Source organism: Camelus bactrianus, chromosome 35 (genome assembly GCF_048773025.1).
Source record: "Camelus bactrianus isolate YW-2024 breed Bactrian camel chromosome 35, ASM4877302v1, whole genome shotgun sequence".
Lineage (NCBI taxonomy): Eukaryota > Metazoa > Chordata > Mammalia > Artiodactyla > Camelidae > Camelus > Camelus bactrianus.
Window position 1 is genome coordinate 9531732 of NC_133573.1, and position 23763 is coordinate 9555494.

Here is a 23763-nt window from a genome sequence, read left to right on the forward strand (position 1 = left end):
TGGCTGAAATTGCATTTTATTGTATGTAATTTAAAAATATGTAACAGAAGACGCCAGGAATAAGAAAAGGGCGCTCCTCCATTTGTCTGTTTAGACATGGTCTTCTGCTCAAAAAGAATGTGTGCCAGCTTTGTAGTCTTGTCCTTGCCTCCATGTGCACATAAATCCTAAAATAATATTTTTCCTTAATAAGCGTGAGAAATGTTAGAACCATTCAGCAGAGATCAATCACAGCCAGCTGACACTGATATAAGGGGTTCTCTGTATGCTCAAATGCTGGCTTGAAATGTTTGATCCACTAACTTATACAATTTTTTTGGCAAAGCCATTTATCTCTACCCCTGACTCAGCAGCTATTTGGAAGAAAGCTGTCCAATAGATGGTCTTCATCTGGTCTATCATAAAGAAATTAGAGAAAGCAAGTAGTTAAGGCACCTTGCAACTCCTGGTTAGTCTTTCCTTGTCTGGGAGCAGGAGCTGGGAGGACCCTCTTTTCAGCTGACTGCAACATAGGAACTTCCTCCTCATCAGTTAAGTCTTCTGTGTCTCCAAAGAGTGCAGCCAGATTCTCCTTTTGGTCTTCAGGCTTTTCCGCTTCATCATTAGCCTCCTCTGTGTAAGATTCACCGTCACCATCAGTGTCAAAGAGCTCATCGAATGAGTCGGGTTCACCAACATCCTGCGTCAAGGGCTGACTCTCCTGTGAATTACAATCCAAGGCCAACTCATTCTCCTCCAGCAGTGCAGTCAGCAGAGACAAATCATCTTCCTCCCCTATAGGAAAAAGGAAAGAAAGGAAGCCTACCCGTGAAAAACCACTGTTGACAAGCAGAGTTAAAACATTCAACATTCAAAAGGCAGTTAAAATGACTCCGCAGATTCACCGTTTTGCCTGGTATAATTATTGTTCTTGATTCCATTTCTCCTCTCTCCAAGTGCTTCTCAGAGAGCACGGGGCTAAGGAAAAAGGACCAATATCTGCTTACTAACCACAGTGGGCCAGGCACTGGGCTAGGTCTCTTTATCTGAGCTACGTCAGCTAATCAGACAACTTCCTGCATATGAAATTCAACCCACAAGGGAATAATGGAAAGAACACACTAAGCATACATTTAGGTCCTAAATGTACATATTCCCTCACTTTTTAATTGTTTGAGCAATTTTTTTAAATATAGAAAAGTACAATGAATTATATTAAAAGCACTCTTAGCTTACTGACAGGCATATGTAGAATAGATAGAAAAGATTATACTGTATAGCACAGGGAAATATATACAAGATCTTGTGGTAGCTCACGGTGAAAAAGAATGTGACAACGAATACATGTATGTTCACGCATGACTGAAAAACTGTGCTTTGCACTGGAAATTGACACACTGTAAACTGACTACAACTCAAAAAAAAATAAAAAAGTACTCATATCTCACCACCCTAAATTAGCCAACATTAACATTTGGTCATGTTTGCTTCTGGCCTTTAGTTCGTTTAAAAAATTTTTTTTAGAAGTTTATTATGTCAAATCTATGCCAGCTCCTTACCACTGCCTCCAGGCCCCATGGCAATCACTGTCATACAGGGTGCATTCTTCTCAGCATCCAAACTCATTCCAGTGTCTCCCATATTACCAACTACCTCATATTTTCTCACTTATTTGTTATTATCTTGCTCTCTCTACTAGCATGTAAGCAGGGATGTCATTCAACAGCACCTAGTTTCGGTAAACTTTTTTATTTTGTCTATACTGGAACAAATTGTGAAGCCATGCCAAACAAATGAGATTTCATTAAATACAATGATTTCTTAGAGAACACAGACCCATTTACTACTTATTCTCATGACCATCTCAAAGCAAAAACTTACAGTTTGTATTACATCAATGGCTCTGTAGGTAATTAGGTGATTTTAGGAAACAGGAAACTACCATTATATTAAAGGTGTAATCAATTTCACATATTGTCACAGTATGATGAATTTTAACATTTGGTTTTAATTTTCTTTTTAAAGAGCAAAGTATAATAAACTTGGACGTTAAAATTGCACAACCAGAAAAATAATGCTTGTTAAGGTCTTTTCATAGCCAGCACAATCATTTCTGTGCTGCTCTCAGGCTAAGCTTTGCTAACTGGAGCAATATCTCTTTACTAGGTAAATATTTTGCACACATCTCTGTAAAATAAACTTTCAAAGGACTGTAAGAATTTAAGTCAGAGCTTGACTAAAACCACTTCAACAGATTTCAATATCAAATGTGAACTCTAAAGTCACACTGCCTGGGTTCAAATCCCTGCTCTCACAGTTTCACCTGTGAAAAGTTACCAAACATGTCTTCCTGTCTATAAAATACGGTTGCTGTGAGGATTAAATCAGTTAATATAGTCGTCCCCGTCATACACAGGGCATTTGTTCCAGGACCCCAAGCAGATACCAAAATCTGCAGATGCTCAAGTCCCATAAATAAAATGTACTTGAATATAAGCTACACACACCCTCCTGTACATTTATATCATCTCTAGATTACTTATAATATCTAATACAATGTAAATGCTATGTAAATAGTTGCCAGGGCTCAGCAAATTCAAGTGCTGCTTTTTGGAACTTTCTGAAATTTTTTTTCTCTCGAGTATTTTCTATCCACGGTTGGTTGAATCCACAGATGCAGAACCCTCAGATATGAAGGGCTGATTGTAAGATCTTAGAGCAGCACCTGGCACACAGTAAGTGCATGCCAACTATCATTATTGTTAAAGACAATCACTGCTGTTAGGAAGGGAAATCTCACCTCATTAAAACAAGTAACATTCATTGACTGAAGTGAGATTTCTTTTGAACCATTCAGATAATACTTGAGGGTAGGATAGCAATTTTCACTATTTTATAAGTGGAATAAATAACAAGCCCATAGACAAAAGGGTGGTTTCCCATGAAACAAAGAGAAACTGAGAAAACTGCCAGGACTTACCATCCATGCTGTCCAGAGAACAGCGGTGATGGAGAACCACTAAAGGAGGATCAGGTGCCCAGAAGATGGCAGTGATGCAGTCTTGGCTGTGTGAAAGCAACATTACAAAAGTCACCCTTGATTCTTCTCTCTCACATTGCATATCCAACAAATCCAGAATCCTCCAAATTCTAGGGCCTTAAGCTCAGAATTCATCAAGACTCTGGCCATTTCTCACTCCACCACCACCACCATCTGCCTCCTAGGATGGAAGCAGTCCCTTTTTCTTATCTCCAAGCAATGGTTATAGAAACTCAACTGAGGTATAGAGTAGTTGGTATGACACTAGATTACACAGATGAGACAAATTGGGAACAGGTATTATTAAGGCTGGTCTAAATATCAGGGCTACTATCTGTTTTGTTTCTTGTAACTCGTTTGATGTCTTCATTATCCATGAAAGTTCTACTTAGTTGCAGCCTTAGTCACATGAAGATTTTGATTCAGTACAAGTTAGTAAAACTCAAGAGGAATAGTTGGCATAGTTAATTATGATAAATTCATGTCATTCTGTGCCCCTTCCTTTTTTAATTTAAAATGATTTTTAAAACTACAAGCAAAAAGTGTAAATTTTTCTAGCTTATTATTTAACTTGTACGTGCTCTATAATATATGTGACCCTGGTAAGGCCAACATCAAGTAATGATTATGGTGCTTTGTTTTTATTTATTCAACAAATATTTCCATGGACCCATCATGTGCCCTGTGCTATGTTGTCTACTGGGGAATCTGTTGGATTGTAAACTTCCTGAAGGTTAGGTGAGAGCAAACTGTCGTGTTCATTTCTATAATCAACCCTCTATTCCCTCCCCAAACATATGCACTCTTTCTCACCCTCACATCTAGGACCATCCAACAAGTGCTATGGATTCTACCTCCAATATAGTGTTCAAATCTTTCATTTCTCCCCAGTTTCACCACCAAAAGCCTAGTCCAAGCAACCATCAATCCTTCACCTGGACCACCGTGTTAGCTTCCTGCACTAGTCTCTCTATCCCCCTGTCATTTATCCTCTGTATAACGGCTACAGTAATCTTTGCTTTCCTTGACAATCTTTTAGGAACATAGGTCACATTGTGGTATTTCCTCCATAAAACTTTTTAAATGATTTTTCCATTGCCCTTAGAACAAAATTTACAAAGCCCAAGAGGCCATGGCTACTCTCTCCTGCCTACTTGTACTTCCTCATCTTTTCTGTGGGTCTGCTCCACCCAACTCTACTCACCCCCCAAACCAAGCTTCAACCACACTAGCCTGCTTTCAACTTCTTGAACACTCGAGTGCTTGCAGGCCTCAGGCTCTTTGGAAAGCTCTCCCCTAGCTCCTTCTCATCTTTCAGTCTCTGCTGAAGTATCAGTTTTTCTAAGCCTTTCCAGACCACCCTATGTGACCAGGCCCTGTTGATAATCTCTCACCTCAGCCTTTTCACGACTTCACCGTACACACTACTAAGGGGTACCTGTCTGTTACCCACTATCCTCTTTAAACTATAAACTTCACGAGGGCAGAAGTGATGGGTGTTTGGAGCCCCGCACATGGCACGCATTCAGTAACTATTAGCAAATCATGAATTTAAGCAAATAAATAAATGAATAAGAGAAAGTCCAAACGGCACGCACTTAGCAAGCGTTTTAAAAGGCTACCTGTAAAAACGAAAAACTGGACCCTTAAACAGCGTAGACTGCGGGACTCCTGGCACCTCACGGTGCGTATCGTAGGTGTCCGCAGCCCCCCGCCCCGACTCCCTCCGTCCCTCTGGACTCAGCGCCCATCCCGCCGCCGACCCCGCGCAGGCCCCGCGCTCGGCCCCACCGTTCGCCCAATTCCAGCCGAGTCGACCTGAGCGTCCCCGGGCTCCGCGCCTCCCGCCCTCGGAGCTCACAAAACTCTCTCGCAGACTCGCGCCTCAGGCCCTCTCACCGCCACCCATACACCCAGACCCGCTTCGCTCCTTACCGGCTCCTCAGTCCTTTCCTTCCCACAGCCAGACCCGCCAAAAATCCCAAATTGGCTCCGCCCCCCGCCGCTGACGTCAGGCGCACGTCGGCTCGGAGCGGCACTGATTGGCTATGTCCGAGCTCTGGGCGGAAGGAACCTGGGGGAGCGAGCGATTGACGGTCCTTGCGTAGAGTGATCTGATTGGCTCACGTGACCGGCGCCATCTTAGTTGGGGGCAAGGGAACGTCCGGTCGGTGCAGCCCGGACCTCCTTCGGGTAAATGTAGCGTCCCCACCGGCGCCGGGAAGTAGAAGTGTTCCCGTCCGGTATTTTTACGGGAGGTCATAAGTCAGTTCCTGACACCTTCCGGGACTGACTGTACCATCCAGTCCATAGCCTCATTTTCGGTTCCTGTGAGGTGTAGAGTAACCCTGCACTTTGGCGCTCAAACCGCAGAGCCCACTGCAAACCTCGCCCCCGCCCTCACGAATGTGCTCTGGTTGCGCTGACTGTATACACGTCTGAACAAGCTGGTTAATTATTTCAGTTAGTTGATTATTTTACAGCTTTGTGTTCAGTTGAGATAATTGGGCCCCCAAACAAACAAACAAAAAACTCCGTCTGACCTTGGGGAAGTAGTAACATCTTCACCGTCTGTAAAATTTGAAAAAAAAAAGGCTAGACACGGTAGAAACCACTATTTCCAGAGGAGTTCGTGGTCCATAGACTTTGAGAATTGTACCTGGAGTCAGAGCTGGGAACAACTGGTCAGGAGAGCACATTTTACACAGAAATGCAGATTTTTAAAATGTATTTACATCCTAAAAAGTGTCTGTACATAAATCCAAGAACGCAGTTTCTAGATACACAGTAAAAACATAGCTTCTATGTAATTTCAAAGAATTCAAAGCAGAAGAGTTTTGGATGGATCAAACGACCATTTTACCATTAAAAAAATTTTTTTTTCCCTTGTAGACACTATTCGGGCACTGCATTCCCCCACTAATCATTTTATACAAGGTGGCATCTCTGTCCACTGTATTTACCTTCATTTTCAGAAAAATTAAAATCAGCATTAGATTGGCTGGAAAATAAACTATCCTAATGCCAGCTACATTGATTTTTTTACCCCCTGTGTCCTAATGGAGATTAATGCTCTATTTAGGTGCTCAGCCTTATTATCTGAACCTATTACAATGACCCAGAAATATGAACAGTACCACTTTTAAAGCTGCTAGTGTTGAAAAGTTCATAGTAATGGAGGAACTGTAGTAATCCCGTTGAAGAAAGGAGTTTAAATGCATCTCTACAGCTAATTATAAAGGCTCATCATGGAGTTATTCTTAGTCATTATGCAGAAATTCCTGGACCAATTCTGATTCTTATTCCAAAGTTCTTTTCTTCCTCTTGACTTTCCAAGGCCACTTTGTATCCAATCCATGCAAGAAATACGAAACAAAACCAATCTAAGCCCTCAAACTTTTCTAGAGTGAGGAACCAAGCAGTTATTAATTGGAATGAGTACTGTGGTGATTTTGAGAAAAGAGGGGGAGGTGAGTTTGAGAAAGAATTAGAGTAAATTCAGAACCCACTGAATGTGGAGATAACAGGGAGAGACAAGGAAGGAGGGAGAGGGGAATTCAGGTGGTTTTTGAGGCAATGCACTGAAGTAGGTAGCACAGGAAATACAGAACAGGTTAGGGAGACGACAGATTTAGTTTGGAATTTCAAAATGAGATGTGTGAAAGATACTAAGAAAGGCCCTGTAGCCAGTTTGATGGCCAGTTTTGAGGTTTTAAGAAGAGGTCTGTACCGGACAACATCTTTAAGCATCATTAACATACATCTAAAATAAAACCTAAAACAAAGTATCAGTGTTGTAGTAGTTCTTACACCCTTCTGACAGGAAGCAATTACAGATCCCTTTCTGTATACAATAGAAATGATGCATCTCCCTGCCCCCAGAAAAATGCACTCTCATACATTCACGATTTTGTGTACCTCTTTGGGGGATTCACATATTTTCCTCAAGACACCCCTCCAAATCAAGAACCTCTACTGTAAAAGGCAGAAGCATGGCGAGCACAAAAATTTGAGCCAATGACAGAAGCTGAGCAGGAACAGATAGAGTGGTCAAAAAAGCAGGCCGCCACCTAGCCTTACGCAAGAGGGTGACCTTTACCTGCGCCGGCCCTTCATATGGCCCCGGTCTGGTCCGCTTCCTCTGCCCTCTCCACAGGGTGAAGAGTCCCAGAGCTGAGGGGATGTCCCTATCCAGATACTGAAAGCCCCTTGAAGCCAAAGCTGTAGGTCCTGGGACCCTGGAATTTTTTACTCATGGGTCCTAACTGGGCTTCAAGGACCTCTGTGGGCCTCTCCTTGTCCTTCTGATGGTAGATCCCTCTAAGGGGTGGCGTTTGAGGGTGGTGGTGCAGGGTGCCTGGATAGCAGGTTGGGGTGTCACCAGTCTTGGGGAGAGGCCGCCAAGCAGCACAGAACTGAGTCCAGGTGGGAAGAGAAGCAGGATTTGCAGGGCTGGGGGCCACTTCTCAAGATGTCCTGTTTCAGTGTGAAGCTCCAAGGAGATTTTAGTTTTATCTATAAAACTTTAAAACTCTATACATCAGATATGTGGGCCTCCATTTGTATTCTTGCCCCAGAGTTTTCCAGTGTGAGGGGTGGGCCTGTAGGAAAATGGCACAGGATGCCAAGGAAGGCGAGTTTTAAGAAGGAAGTAGTAACTGTCAGTGCTCTCAAGCAGGGGTTCTCAGTGGCCCCCAGACCAGCAGCATCAGCACCACCTGGGAACTTGTTAGAAATCAAATGCTTGGGCCCCATGCCAGACCTACTGAATCAGAAACTAAGGGTGGGACCCAATATTCTGTGTTTAGCCTTTGTAGTTACTGCATCTTTCTATAGCAGTGGTTCTGAAACTACAGTGCATCAGAATCACTGGGAGGGACTTTTAAAACGTATCACAGAATAAGAGGGAAACAGGCCGCAAAGAGAGTTAAGGTTAGGCTGCCTCAAGCCTCTTTCCCCCAGATGCCACTGGGCCATATCGCTAAGTACATCCCTTGTCACCTCTGCTCTCATCCTTTCTCTCCTATTTACCTCTAACTGGCCTACTTCCAGTCTCAACCACCTTCAACCCATTTCCCTTGTTGCTCCATTTACAGCAAAATCTTGGCCTGGCTGTTCCCTGATCAAAATTCATCTGTAGCCATTTGGTGCCTGTAAATCTCCAACTCCTTGCCATTCAGGAACTTTACTTGCAGACCTGACTCCGTAGTTTTGCTTTTCCCAGAGTGTCATACAGTTCGAATGATACAATATGTAGCCTTTTCAGATTGATTTCTTTCACTTGGCAATATGCATTTAAGGTTCCTCCAAGTCTTTTTGTGGTTTGATAGCTTATTTCTTCTTAGCACTGACTAATATTCCATTGTATGGATGTACCGCAGTTTGATTATCCATCTACCTATTGACATCTCGGTTGCTTCCAGGTTTTGGCAATTATGAGTAAAGCTATTTTGAAAATTCATGTGCAGGTTTTGTGTGGATATGTTTTCAGTTCATTTGGGTAAATATGAAGGATGGATGTATGCTTAGTTTTGCAACAAACTGCCGAACTGTCTTCCAAAGTACCATTCTGCATTTCCACCAGCAATTATTGAGAATTCCTACTGTTCCACATCCTCCCCAGCACTTGGTGGTGTTATTGTTTTGAATTGTAGCCATTCTATTATGTGTAACGGTATCTTGTTGAAATTGGCAATTCCCTAATGACACATGATGTTTAGCAACTTTTTGTATCTTTATTTGCCAACTGTACATTTTTAGTGAGGTATCTGTTATCTTTTGCCCTTTTAAAAAGTGGGATGTTTTCTTATTGTTGCATTTTAAGAGTTCTTTGGATATTTTGATACCAGCCCTTTTTCAGATGCATGTTTCAGATGCAGATTTATTCCTAGTCTGTGGCGTTAGTTTTTGTGAAAGGTGTAAGGTCTGTGTCTCTTAGATTCTTTTTTTTTTTTTTTTTTTTGCACGTGGCTGTTCAGTTGTACCAGTACCATTTGTTGATAATACTATCCTTTCTCCATTGAACTGCTTATTGTTCCTTTGTCAAAGCCCAGAGGACTCTCTGGGTCTATTTCTGTGCTTTCTGTTTTGTTCTCTTCATATATTTATCTGTTCTTTCACCAGTACCACACTGTATTAATTACTGTAGTTTTATAGTAAGTCTTGAAGTTGGGTAGTGTCTGTCCTCCAGCTTCGTTCTTCTCATTCAGTGTTGTGTTGGCTATTCTCGTCTTTTGCCTCTCCATATAAACTTTAGGATCAGTTTGTTGACAGCTGCAAAAGAACTTGAGATTTTGATTGGAATTGGCGTTGAATCTGTGAATCAGGTCTGAAGAACTGACATCTTAACAATATTGAGTCTTCATGTACAGGAACGTGGAGTATCTCTCCATTTATTTAGTTCTTTAATTTCTTTCATCAGATCTTACACATATTTCATTAGATTTATAACTAAGAATTTCATTTTTTGGTGTTAATGTAGATGTCACAGTGTTTTTAAAATTTCAAGTTCCAAGTTGTTCATGGCATTGCTGATATTAGTAATTTTTGTCTTCTGTTTTCTTAGTTAACATGGCTTAGAGGTTTATCAGTTTTTTCAAAGAACCAGTTTTTGGTTTCATTGATTCTTTTCTATTGATTTCCTGGCTTAAATTTCATTGATTTCTGCTCTAATTTTTATTATTTTTTTTCTTCTGCTTATTTTGTGTTTAATTGCCACTTTTTCTAGTTTTTTTTAAAAGAAGCTTTAATTATTGGTTTTAGATCCTTTTTCTTTACTATGTATGCATCCAGAGCTAAACATTTCCTGCTGAACACTGCTTTCACTTCATCCCCAAATTTTGATGTTATATATTAATTTCATTTAGTTTAAAATATATTTAAATTTTTTAGACTTCTCCTTTAACCTGTTATTTACAAGTGTGCTTACTCTCCAAGTGTTTGGAGGGTTTCCAGGTATCTTTCTATTAATGATTTCTAGTTTAATTCCACTGTGGTGTGAGAACATACTGTGTATGATTTCTGTTGTTTTAAATTTCTTAAGCTGTGTTTTATGGCTCAGAATGTGGTCTGTCATGGTAGATGTTCTGCATGAGCCTGAGAAGAATGTGTATTCGGTCATATGTGGAATATGAAATATTCTATAAATTTCAGTTAGATCTAGTTGATTGACAGTGCTATTCAATTTAATCATGTCCTTAATAATTTTTTTGCCTATTGGGTCTGTTAATCATACTGATAGAGGGTATTGTGAAGTCTCCAACTGTACTAGTGGATTCATATATTCTTCCTTGCAGTTCTGTCAGTTTTTGCCTGATGTATTTTGAGGCTCTGTTTTTAGGTACATATACATTAGGGATTGTTATGTCTTCTTGGAAAATTGACCCCTTTATCACTTGCAGTGCCCCTTTTTCCCTAATAATTTTTCTTCCTTTGTAGTTCTCTTTGTCTGAAATTAATATAGCTACTCCAGCTTTCTTTTGATTAGTGTTAACATACTCTTATCTTTCTCCATCTCTTCACTTTAATCCACACGTGTCTTTATATTTAAAGTAGGTTTCTTGTAGGCAGCATATAGATGGGTCTTTTTTTTTTTTTAATCCACTCTCAGAGTTTCCATCTTTTAATTGGTATATTTAGACCAATGGTATTTAAAGTGATTATTGATATAATTGGATTAACATCTACCTTTTTATAAAAAAATGTTTTCTATTCACTGCTATTGTTCTTTGTTTTTTCTGTTGTCTTTCATTCTATTTCTGGCTTTTCTGGTTTTAACTTGGCATTTTATGTTATTCCATTTTCTCTCCTCTATTAGCAATAACAATTATATTTCTTTTTTTTTTTTAACTTCTTGGAGGGTAGGGGTGCTCTAGTGTTTTTTTATTTTTATTTTTTAATGGTTAAAATGGTAAATTTTATGTTATGTATATTTTCTACAAGTTAAAAAATAAAGGAATGGGTACTGATATATGCTATAACATAAACCTTAAAAACATTATCTAAGTGAGAGAAGCCAGACACAAAATAACACCCGTAATTCCATTAACAATGTTCGAAAATTGACTGTAGCAAAGGTTGTACACATCTGTGAATATACTAAGGACTACTGAAATGTATACTTTAAATGGGCAAATTGTGTGGTCGGTGAATTACATCTCAATAAAGCTGCTAAAATTTTTTCACTGATTTTAAATCTAGGATCACATTTACTTGACCTCTGAAGACCTTAAGTGGCACCTTGCAAATTCTGGAACCACATTCTGCTGATGAGCTTTAAAAAAAAAAAAGGAACAAATAAATGGAAGACAGAGGTTTACAATGGCTGGCAGGGAAGATGAGAAAGATCTGTGACTAGGTGAGGTGTCTCTCCAATCATGGGGGCAAGAACAAGGCAAGATTATAAAACACACTAGGCTGAAGTTGTCAGATACCTCTATTTGGTCCTTACGATTCATGAAGCCACCTACACAAATCACTTTCTGTATCTCTACTGCAAGTAGCAGCAGCTGTAATCCAGGCCAAAAATGGAAGACACAGCAGTGGAAGACCTTGTAGAGAAAAGGTAACAGGTGAATCTCTGCATATCCAGGCTTAGGTTGAAGGTAGGACAGGAAAAGGGTATAAGTACAGGATTCCAAAGACTGTTCTTCAAAGCAGAAGCCTGCAGAGGTCCTGGCTGAAGGATGCAGGTGCAGGCTCACAGAACTGCCCAGCTCAGCAATCAATCCAAAGTCCCCTCCTGAAAAGCAAATTCATCCACAGCTTCTATTGCATTATCCAAATCTCTCCTCTGAAGGGTTTTCCTCTTCCCATAGGTAGTGAAAATGCCCTGTAACAGAGTATTCCCAATTCTTCCCACCCATACCTTATAACATTGTTCTCAATTATTTCATTTATCCATTAGCTAGAATCACCAAATACTTGTGGCTATTGTTACTTTGAACAAACTGTTACCTGTTAGTTAGTTATAAGAAAAATAAAAGACTCTTTTATCTTCATGTGTTCTTTCTCTAATGCCTTTCGCTTCTTTACTCAGATCTGTGTTTCTGATCTATATAATTTTCTCTTTCTCTGAAGAACTTTTAACATTTTTTGCAAAGCAGGTTTACTAGCAACAAATTCCATCAATTTTTGTTTGTCTAATAAAGTCTACTTCTCCTGCACTTTGAAGGATAGTTTCCATAGACACAGAATGTAGGTTGGTGGTTTTTCTCTCTCGGCTTTCTTCTTACTTGTGTGGTTTCTGAAGAGAGGTCTGATATATTTCTTATCCTTGCTCCCCTACAAGTAAGGTTTTTTTCCCCTTCAGGCTTCCTTCAAATTTTTCTTGTTGTCTTTGATTTTCTGCAGTTTTCACATGACATATTAGGTGAAGATTTTTTTTTTTTTTTTTTTGGACATTTATCCTGCTTAGTGTTCTCTGAGCTTCCTGGATCTGTGGTTTGGTGTCTGTTGTTAATTTTTGAAAATTCTCAGCCATTATTACTTCAGACATTCCTCTGACCCCTTCTCTCCTTCTTTTCCTCTGGTATTCTCATTGCACGTATGTTACCCTTTTCTGTAACTTAGGTGTTAAGAGTAAGGCTAGAGGGGGCCAAAGTTGGGTATTTTTCCCCCCCAGTTTGGTTAGGCTCTGCTAATATCCCAGCAAGTTAGGCTCTGGCAAAATAGTTTCTCTTGAGGGCAGACCTTCTTAAGAGGAACAGAATGCTCTGGTGTATTTCAAAATGTCTACTTTTCCCCTCCCCCTGCTGGGAGTATGTGGGAATTTTTGCTGATCTTCAGTGTAAGAATCTGGTAGGGCTCCTGGAGGTAAAAGTCACAAGTGCAGGGGTCCCCGTAAGACTAGTCTCCCCCTGGAGTTAAGTCTCAAGCTCATCCACACTGAGGCTTATGCAATTCTTCAGTTACAGTTTAAGTTTTCCTACTCAGGTACTCGGCTCTGGCTGTGGTTTCTGCTCCTGAGGCCCTGAGCTGGTAATCTGTGACTCTCTTTATCTCCCTGTCTCTCCAATTTGGGGGTAGAAGTTTGCCCTGTGACCTCAGTTCTCTGAAGGATATTTAAAGAGTTGATGATGTTAAGTCTGTTCAGCCATTTTTCTTGTTACAAGGATAGGAGTGATGACTTCCAAGTTCCTTAACATGCCAGACCAGATCAAAATTATTTTTAAATATAATATTAGAAGACCTAATTTTGTAAAATTATTAGCTGTGAAATTTTCCCTTGTTCATTCGTATTTCTTCAGAATTCCCATCTTTCTGTTGCTCCCATTTAGCCATACAAGGATATGAAAACAAATACATGTATGTATATGTATGACTGAATTACTATGCTGTACAGCAGAAATTGATACAACACTGTAAACTGACTATACTTCAATAAACATTAAAAAAAAAAAAAAAAGAATACAGCATGGCTGGCCCCAGAAGAGGGGCCAAAATTCTGATGAGGTGTAGTTAACTGGTAACATGGAATGAGTCCTTTGAAGACTGAATTAACTGGATAAGACATGTACAGACTTCACAAGTTGTTTACCAAACCATTTGATTCTCCTAAAACAATAGCCTTAATTTAAACTGACCACATGAACCTGCCTTCATCTGTAGTCCTTCTAATTACCAAGTAAACAGTCTGATCACAGGCTTAATAAGCATATTCACACTGTTATTTCACATTGGGATCAGCTTAATACTTTTACCTGAACAAAGAAAAAGGATATTCTCAATAACTTAAATATGGAACCATGTGATTTGCTTTTCAATTTAAGATACTTTAGAAATCTGTCTTCTCCAATATAAAATAGTAAGGAAAAAATTTTAAACTAGAAACTCTAAATAAGAAATTAGAAGTAAAATTTCATACTTATTTTAGAAATGTCTTTAACAAACATTCTCCATGGGGTGAGGTGGTGGAATCTCTGTTTTTGCTGTTGAATTTGTGCAATGTGTTCTCTTGACATAAAGCTGTAATGAACTATTTTGATTCCTGTTTTAAAATATACATATACATACACACATACATACACACACAAGTCAAGTTTGTCTAGGAGATAAGTCTTACAACAAAGCCAAACAGAGGAGATTTAACATTTTTCTGTTAAATGTTTTTTGATATAGATACATAAGGACATTAATAACTTTCACGGCTGGTCCAATATTAGCTAATCTGGTTAAACTGTATGTTTACAAAATATGGCAAATCCCTATCTTTTCTCCTCCTTAGAAAGAACAGTTTCTAATTCAAACAACACTTACTAGTTTCTAGTAAAGGGATTTGCTCATATTCGTGGAATTAACAAGATAGTTCTGAAAAAGTATTAAGCTTATATGAAGCGGAATACAGAAAAACATACATCCTATGAAATTAGCCAGTCACATATGGACAATGTGAAAGAGTCAGAAGCAAAATTTTATTTTGAAACAACTATTTTTGTGATTACGAATATAGAGCCTGATCCAGGAAGAAAATTAATAGATAGCTGTTCTTTTTAGAAGTTAATAGACTATTCAGTATTAATAAACTATTCAGTAGGTAACTGAATAGCAGACAGAAATATGCCTGCAGCACAACGAAAGAAAAAGAGAGCTTTATACTGTCAACAGTTACAGGAAATCCAGTGAACTAAATGTATCTGCTTCGTGTAGGCTCATATGTTTTTCATGTGTCCTGATGATCAAGTAAACGCTCACAGGGCTCATATGAAAAGAGCCACATCATAACTTTGGTGCTGTGGCTGAAATAAAACTGTAAGATATATACATATGCAGACCTGTCTTAAATGGATAAAGAAAAATAACAATATAATTTATTATAAAAAAAAACTTCAAAGACACTTTTCTTGATTAACTCTGTGACTGCATCATTTTCCCTACCTCCTTAGAACGTTCTTAATCAGCTAGGCTTCATCCATCTTATTGCCACTCTTACTGTGTCCATGATGTCACACACTCACTACCTGCATGAACAGTTCAGTGCTCGTGTAAACTGAATTAAAAGAAGAAAAAGAACCTATTGTCAGAAGAGTGCTATGTTAAGGATTCTATTTTGTGAGTTCATGGAAATCCACACACAAAAAATTGTCCTATTTAGAACACAACACTTTTCTTTCTCCTAAAATAATGAGCCAAAATATTTGAGTGAAACAAGTAACACAAAAGTACAACTCTTGGAGGAAAAAAATCTGACATTTACCAACAGTCTGGGGGAGGTGCAACATCAACACTTAAATGATGCAGTCCGTAACATGGATCAGTAGTGTATCTATGTCGGGCAGAACTTCTCCACATTTGGGGCAAGAATGAATTGGAATATTCCGCTGTTGCTCCTGCAGCCAGTTTCTATCCTCGGCTTCTGGGAATAAGCATTAAACGAAATGTTACTCCATTCCTTTCATGTTGCAAGCAGTTTGGTTTGAGTTTAGTAACAGATACTAATTTTAACACCAGTTAAACTCTGTAATCAATGCCCATGGGAAGTGAATACAGGGTTGGTTTTTTGTTTGTTTTTGTTCTTTAACTGAAGTAATCTACACAGAAAAAAATCTCCAAAAATAGTACCTGCGTCCATGTCATATTAAGATTTAGGCTCTATTCCAGGTTCTAAGTAAGTGAAAATATATGGTTTCAGTTCTAGGTACAAGATATGTTCTAGTAAAAATTAGAATATTTGAGAGAAAAAGAAGAGAGAGATGAGGATGTTAAGCTAAGGACAAAAAGAGAAAGTCGAGGAGACAATCCCATGGAGGGGGATCCTGAAACAGTAGTACCTTCTCAGCAGCAGAGACAATTACGGTCATTCAGCAGATATGTTTGAGCACCTGGGAGGTGGGAGAGAGGGATACAGACACAGTGCGGACATCAGGCAAGAAAAGTGACAGCAGTGGCATGGGAGGGCAGCGCTGTGGCCATGTCGTGCACAAGGTGGTTTCGTGGAGGGCAGAGAAAGGTGCCTGGCTCAGATTGCTCTGGATGAGACCAGTTCCACTTGAGAGGAGTCTTAAGAATGATTAAGAGTTATCCAGGCAAAGTTAAGTGGGGAGAAAGAATTGAAGTTGGAGTTGGACTGAGGTTCAAGTCTAAATGGAAGAATCCTCAAAAGAAACCTTGATTCTTGGCAGGTCCTAAGTGTGCAAATGATCAGTGCTGGAAATGATTTCTGGTTCCCAGAACATCTCCTTGATCTGACCTTTCTGCACCAATGTGCGCCATTTTGGTTTTTAAGCATGTCTGCCTAGGTCTCTAGACATTTATTCAGCCCCCTCAAAATTTTGTTTCTGGAAGATGATAATGGAGGTTAAGTTTTAACATGGTTATTTGCTATGGTTTATTAATTTGTTTGGTTATTTAACATGGTTTAATTGTGGAGCATATTATTTAAATCGAATAACGTGAGACCGTTATGGATAGTTGGTGTCCAGCAAACTTTGGAATTACCCTTAAACAGAAATACTGCTCACAAGGCATGATTTCTGAAGCAGCGAGCTTTCTAACTGTTTTAGATCAGGGGTAAGGGAACTATTCCTGTAAAGGGCCAGAGAGTAAATATTTTAGCTTTACAGGTCATAAATTTCTGTCACAACTACTCAACTCTGCCACTGTAGCATGAAAGCAGCCAGACAGTATGTCAGCAAGTGGGCATGACTATGTTGTAATAAACCTTTATATCAGATTTGGCCTGTGGGCTGCAGCTTGCCAAACCCTGCCCCAGGTGACAACCAGCCATACATCAGGGGCGAATTCTTCCCTTTAAACTTTATCATGTCTATCTGTGCCTTTCTTTTTGTCCTGGTCTAGGTTTCACAATGCAGACTTGGGCTGTTACATCAGCCAGCTAATGGGTTCCCTCCACCTCCTGGCTCTTAAATAAGCTTAGTCAGTTTTCATTATCAACACATCACACTCATTTCTGCCTTTGCCCTTTTATTCTCATACTGTACTTACCTAAATCCTGGCTTCAAGGTCAAGCTTAAAGTCACTTCTTTTCAAGGCCTTTCTCAACCCCCACCCCCAGCCCTCAGGGGTCATCCTTTTCTTTTATCTCACATGCACATCCTGTCTCTAACTAGACCACAGGCCTTCACGGCCTGACGGTGCCTTATGCCCATTCGCTTCCTTGTGCTTCGCCAAGTGCCCCAGACCACAGGAGACACTTAGATGGCTGCAGATACTTCATCAGCCATGATGAAGTATATCGAGAGGGGCTATTAAGGCAGCTTTGTTATTATTATTTTTAAATTATTATCATTTTTTTCATGGGGGGAGGTAATTAGGCCTATTCTTAGAGGAGGTGTGGGGACTGAACGCGAGGCCTCATGCACGCCAAGCGTGCACTCTGCCACTTGAGCTAAGCCCTCCCCCGCAAGGCAGCTTTGTTAGGAAACAAACAAACAAAATCTTAATCTGTTTGGAATATTGTTTTACATAAGAAAAAAAGTCTATTAGGAATAATTATGAATACTTTCACACTTCGTGGCAATTTTTAGATTATAAATATAAGTTAAGAGTGTGTGACCAGTTCTTTGCTGTTCTGTTTTTTAGTGTAAACAGGTATTTGCCTTACCTAGTTACGAGGAAGGACACTCTTCCCCTATGCAATCTAGGTTTAAGAGATGGTCCTTTTTGAACCAAGACAAGCTTGGAGGCACTTTATATATGAGGGATATGCGTGTTCCTCAGATATTTAAATTCAGGTTACGGAAAAGGCCTGGCAGTGCTCAAGTGGGTAGATACAGCTTTCAGAGGACACGCTTTACCTGATGATGCTGGGAAATGCCTGAGGCCAGTATTTATGTCAGTCCATGTGCTACTTCTGCATAGGCCCCATGAATACTGTGTATTTTTAACCTGAATTACTACCTCTAATATTTACTTTAATCTATTTTATCTTGTAAAAAGAACGTTGGTGAGGGCCCTGGGGTAGATGGGAGGCAAAAGGATACTCAGAGGAATTGCCCCAGGGTTTAACAGCTAACTAGACATACTGATACTGCTTCCTTGCTGCTGATAACACTGGGATAGTTCCATCTCAGTAGTCAGCTGGCTTGTGGAAAGGACTTAGATAAATCCAGCATTAAAAAAATAGCTAACTAGTTTTATGTGAAATTTGGGTGACATCTTAAACCCTGATTCTCTTAGTAGCATTGCTATTCACTTTTTGTCTAGTTCTAGCAGTCCTTGATCCTTTGAATTTTTTTCCCCGTATCTAGACTCAAGGATAATACTTCCCTTTCAGTGATGTAATTTACTGTAAATGACAGAACATCATTACTAGAGTATTAAAACCACGTAATGAACACAGCACCACACCTTGCATGAGTATCATGATCAGTTTCACTCAGGGATGCAGTACATAACTGACAGTCCATTACACGCAGTGCCGTGCAGTGGTGAAGAGTCAGATAACCTCAGGTTCCGAGTCCAGCTCTACCCCCTAACTAGCCTTGAGATCCTGGGTTATTTAACTTGTCTTCTGGAAGATGGTGATAATATATGCCTCGTGGAATTCTATGAGGATCCTATAAAATAATGTGTCTGAAGTGATCTACACAGCACCTGTGCATAGTAAATTCTCAATAAATGGTAACATTACTATGTGTGTAACACTAGGTGGTGGGTGAGGATATAAGCTCCAAGGAAGCTTATTTAATAGAATATTTAAGTACATATTTAGAACACATAAATAATTATAAAACTGCAGATAAGTACAAAAGCAGGAATAAAATAGTTTGGAATTTCAGGAGGGGGAGGTCACATTCTGTTGGAGTCATGGGGATGGTATTTGAAATGGATTTTAAAGATAGGGTAAGAGTTTACTGGAAAGAGACTGTAGGAAGAGAAAGATATGAATGAGGGTAGGGCATCTATGTGAAGGATACCACATGAGCAAGCGTAGGCAAGTATATAAGCTTAGGACAAGTTCAAGGAACAAGGAAGGAGCGATTCCCTTGGCTAACACCTACAGGGGAATAGAGAAGATCAAAAGATCGCCTATGCCACGCCTTGAACTGCCAGTGCGAAGAGTCTGGTTTGGATTCAGTAGGGAATGGATGGAGTCTGGGGTTCAGTGGAAATAAGACTGATAACTGCTCTATTTTTGGTAGCTTGATTTAGAATCCATTGTATAGAATGTAGTGAAATTTTTCTTTAAATGTCTTCTTGAGAGGATAGATATTCCCTGGAACCCTGACAGCCTAGAATCACACATGACTCACCTCTTTGAACGAGGTAAGCCTGCTGCTGGTCAGCATCACTTGCTCTGGCCCCATGACGGTTCTGCATTTCCATCAAGGACTGCCTACTGGGATTAAAAGCAACACTGTATGTGAAACCTTGAAATGTGACAGCATTAAGCAGACATTCAAGAGAAGCATGAGAAAAAAAGGGCTAAAGTACAAAGCCAAGTGTCATAAAAACCAAAACTTAAGAGTAATTTGAACTTTAAATACTACTGGCACTGGGACACGGTGCAGTAAAAGTAGTTAAGTAAAATTTTTAAAATCCAGTAAGTGAACAGAATGTCAATTGACAGGGGAATAGATTAGAAAAAAGTGGCGTATTTCTAAACACAAAACAGAGCAATTAAATACAATGAATTAAATCTGTATGTATACATATATATACACAGTTCAAAATCAGTTATGGAAGGCAAGTTGCAGGATACCTAGAGCAATCACTTTGTAACCTATGCACTTTGTTTTAAAAAAGTTAATATTATCTCTAAAAAAGTAAAAAAAAAATTATGTTACCTTATCTTAAGATAGTATTTACACGTGTATATATGCAAAAACATAGAACAGACAGGGATGCTGCCAGGCAGGGTGTGGAAGAGAAGAGAGGACTATGATGAGGGGTAGAGAAAGGAGCCCACAACTTCATCTCCAACTCCCTTTTTTCTTTTAATAAAAATACACTTGAAGCAAATAAAAGAAATGTTAGTAACTGCCAATTCTGGATGGGTGCAGATTGGTGTGTGTTATTTTATTCTCTGTATTTTTCTATTTCTATTCCTCCGTTTTTCAAATTTTTCTCAAAATGAAAATTTTAAAGGCAAAGTAACTTTAGCAGTATTTTCTTTAAAACATATTACAGAATTATTTAAACTCTTAGGAATATTCTATCCATGGCAATGGTGGGATATGACTTCAGAACACATAATGTTAGGTTTTTACAATTTATGTAAAAGGAAAGAACTCAATCAGGTTCCCACAAGATGCTGCCAAGCCTTGTAAGGCAAACTAAGTGTTAGGAACACCATCAGGTGAAGTGCACTCAGCAATTCTTGCAGCTCAGATTAGGAAACACTGGGGCACCGCTCTCATAGCCTGTGCTGGTAAAAGCTCTAAGCCTTCCCCTCATCTTTACCCGCCTCCGTCTTCAAAAGCATCACTCTCTTTCAGCAAAACTGCCAGCTGCAATGCCAGTTGCTCCTTTTCTTCATGAATCTTCTCTCTCGCTGCCCTTTCAGCATGAAAGTCAGAACAATAAACCTCCATCTGTTAGAGGGAAAAGAGCCAAAAGTTACTACCCAGAGGAATGTGGATTCTCTGCAGCTCACCTGTTGAGGAGGTGAAGTGGCAGTGCTGACCCTGTGATATGCCTTGTCAACAACAGATACGTGTTCCTGCCAGAAACCAGTGTAATGACCATGACTTTCTAACTGCCTTCAAACAGAAGACACAAGTTATGTATGTGTATGCATTTAAACAGTTAGGGCTCAGCAATTACACTGATACAGGCAGCTGAAATACTGTATGTATCATTAATTCAATAAAATTATCTGATCTCTTTTTAAAAAATAACATTCAGCATTAGCTTCATATAGTAAATGGTTTATATTTACCCTGTCAGGTCTATTTATGAAGGCTGGTCTTAAGCCAACTTTAAAATAACAATAAATAGATGCTATTTGTTGAATTTCAAACATGTGTGGGTTCCTGTGTTGGATGCCTATACTGACCATTTTGTTTCTCTCTATCAAAAATCCTGGGAATGTAGAATTGCGCTGTTCATTTTACATTTATAAGTTTAGTAGCCCTTAATCTTGAGGAAATTAGTTAAGTGCTTAAACCAGCATTTGAACCCAGACTGAAGCCCATACATCATGGACTCTTCCATAAACCGTGCTGGCTTCCTGCAGTGGTAACCAGCCTCCAAGATGGCTCCTGTGACCCTTTCCTCTTGGTAATCATACCCTCATGTGGTCCCCTCCCACAATGAATGGGCCAACCCATGTACCCACTAGGATATTACAGAAGTGATGATGTGCAGTTCCTAAGACCAGATCATAAAAGACTATGGCTTCTGCCTTGTTCGCTCCTGGGTCACTTGCTCTAGGGGAAGCCAGCTGTCATGTCATGAGGCTGTTCAAGCAGCACTAATGGAAAGGCACACGTGATCAGGAACTGAGGCCTCCCGCCCACAGCCTTGTGTGTGAGGCGTCTTGGAAATGGATCTTGCAGTCTATATTGCGTGCAGCCTCATGAGAGACTCTGAGCCAGAGTCACCCTGCTAAGCTGCTCCTGGATTCCTGACCCATAGCAACTGTGTGAAAACAAATGCTTGTTTTAGCTGCTACATTTGGAGAATAATTTGTTAGGAATGAATGAATGAATGAATGAATGAATATTATGCCATGATAGCAATTTCTTCACTGTTATAAAATTATAAAGTAAAAATGAACACCTTAATAGTCAATTGGGCATTATTTAAATACTTAAAATTTAGTTTAAAGTTTCAAATTTAATAATTAACCAGTTTTTAACTTTGTATATTTAAAATTAGGGTTTTCTTTTCAAATTTAGTGGTTCTAGGGTACAAACTTCTATCCATTACTTTAAAAAGTAAAATTAATAAAAATTTAAATACTCTAATCACACTTGTAGTTACAAAAAAGGCATGAAGTAAAGAGAGAATTTTAAAGGACTTCCTGCCATTTATGAGTGGACCAACATTTTACGGTATCGTTGATAGATATCATGGGCTTTTTTAAGTCAGACCTAAACTTGAGCTAGAATCTCACTTCTATCACTTGTTAGCTGTGAGCCAGTAAGAACTGGGTCTTTGCTTTGTCCATTCCTATATCCCCTGCAGTGAGAACAGTGTCTGACAGATTACAGGTGCTCAAAAAAGAGGTGCTGAATGAATGGACAAGTGTATCGATCAAGACAAAACAGATGACTCTGTACAGAATGTGGCAAAAAGTACGTGACTACATTATCATGCCCAAACAAAGGAAATGCCTTAAACAGTTCAGGTTGAAATTCAGTTCCTGTAGAAATAAAACTAGAGCTGTAAGTCCAGTCACCCACCTCCATATTTCATCGAGCCTGCCACTCTGCAGAGTTCATAATGGGTATGTATACAGGGAATAATAAACTTTGGGCATTGTTGTATTAAAAATAGTCTTTTTATCTTTATGAGATTGTAAACTTTAAAAGATTGATGCAAGGAAGTGGGGAAGTAGGAGCTCTCATCTGCTTTTGGAGAGAGAATAGTTTTGATTATGCGTTGTTGGATGACAACTTGGTGATACTTACTTAAAACAGGCACACTCAATGGCCAGACCATTCCATTTCTGTATCTTACTAGAGATTATACAAGTGCACAAAGACATGCATCCAAGAATGTTTAGTTCAGCACTGTTGACAACAGCAAAAATACTGGTACAACCTACATGTCCATTAATAGAGGACTGGTTAAATCTATCAGCTGGTGCACACATTGGAACACTGTATGACTGTTTAAAAAAAAAGTACATATGGCTATGAGTAATAACGTGGAGAGATAACCAAGATACATCAGGAGTGAAAAAGCAGTACAAAAGATACAGCATGATCCCAGTTTTAATTAAGCAAACAAACAGAAACAAACAAAAAGATTTCCTCCGCCCTCTTTCTGGTGATTTTAGATCTCAGGCAGGAGGCAGTTTCACTAGTAAATGCTCCTCCAGGGATTCCGCCCACCAGCATCAAGAGTGGGCCAAAATGGTCACAACCAGCCACCTGTGCACAATCTCTTCTAGAGAACAGTGAAAAAAGAAATGTGCCCAGACTTGTTTTTATGAGGCTAGTAAAACCCTGGACTAAAAAGCCAACAAGGTCATGAGCAAAAGGAAAATTCTAGACTAATCTTCCTCAAGAATATAAATGCAAAAATCCTAAGCAAAATATGAGTAAACCAAATGCAACAATGTATATGAGGATAATTCAAGAAATGCAAAGTTTAATATCTTAAAAATCAGTGCAATTTACCAAGTTTAAGGAAAAAGGCATATAATTATCTAATTATGTCATTATATGGAGAAAAAAAATCTCCTAAATAAAATTCAACATCCACTCAAAATAAATATTTTTGGCAAATAAGGGAGAGAAGGGAATTTCCTTAATCTGTTAAGTGATATCCATAAAAAGCCATTAGCAAACATCACACCTCTGAGACTGGGAGCAAGACCAGGTGGCCTGCTGTCTCCACTGCTGCCCAGCACTGGACTGGGGTCCCAGCCAGTGCAGTAAGGCCAGTGTAGTAAGGCAAGAAAAGGAAAGAAAAACACAGAATGAACCGGAAAGGGAAAAAAAAATAAAACAGTCACTATTCAAATGGTATGATTATTAATGCACCAAGTCCAAAAGAATATTCAGAAAAATTATTAGAATTAAAATGTGAGTTGAACAAGTTTACTGCATACAAAGTCAATATCTAAAAATCAGTTGTATTTCTATATTCAGCAACCATTAGAAAATGAAGTT

At 39.3% G+C, this 23763-nt stretch overlaps 2 protein-coding genes across 9 annotated transcripts in view; both read right to left on the bottom strand.

Annotated features, from left to right (window-relative positions):
• Positions 1-5034, bottom strand: part of MCM10 (minichromosome maintenance 10 replication initiation factor) — a 107720-nt gene extending 102686 nt beyond the window's left edge. For 5 of the 6 annotated variants that reach the window (XM_074358198.1, XM_074358196.1, XM_074358199.1 and 2 more), the window contains exons 1-3: positions 4955-5020; positions 2960-3045; positions 436-774 (exon numbers count right to left, since the gene is read on the bottom strand). In XM_074358198.1, the coding sequence (XP_074214299.1) occupies positions 436-774; positions 2960-2966 (346 nt within the window). In that variant the 5' untranslated portion in view covers positions 2967-3045; positions 4955-5020. Of the gene's footprint in view, positions 1-435; positions 775-2959; positions 3046-4954 lie in introns of all 6 variants that reach the window. The other variant, XM_074358200.1, reaches the window with a different exon arrangement.
• Positions 5035-14408: 9374 nt separating this feature from the next.
• The window catches only part of OPTN (optineurin), a 38979-nt gene continuing 29624 nt past the window's right edge, over positions 14409-23763 (bottom strand). For 2 of the 3 annotated variants that reach the window (XM_074358202.1, XM_074358201.1), the window contains 3 exons: positions 20381-20511; positions 19231-19316; positions 14409-15371 (listed from right to left, as the gene is read on the bottom strand). In XM_074358202.1, the coding sequence (XP_074214303.1) occupies positions 15244-15371; positions 19231-19316; positions 20381-20511 (345 nt within the window). In that variant the 3' untranslated portion in view covers positions 14409-15243. The remainder of the gene's footprint in view (positions 15372-19230; positions 19317-20380; positions 20512-23763) is intronic. The other variant, XM_074358203.1, reaches the window with a different exon arrangement.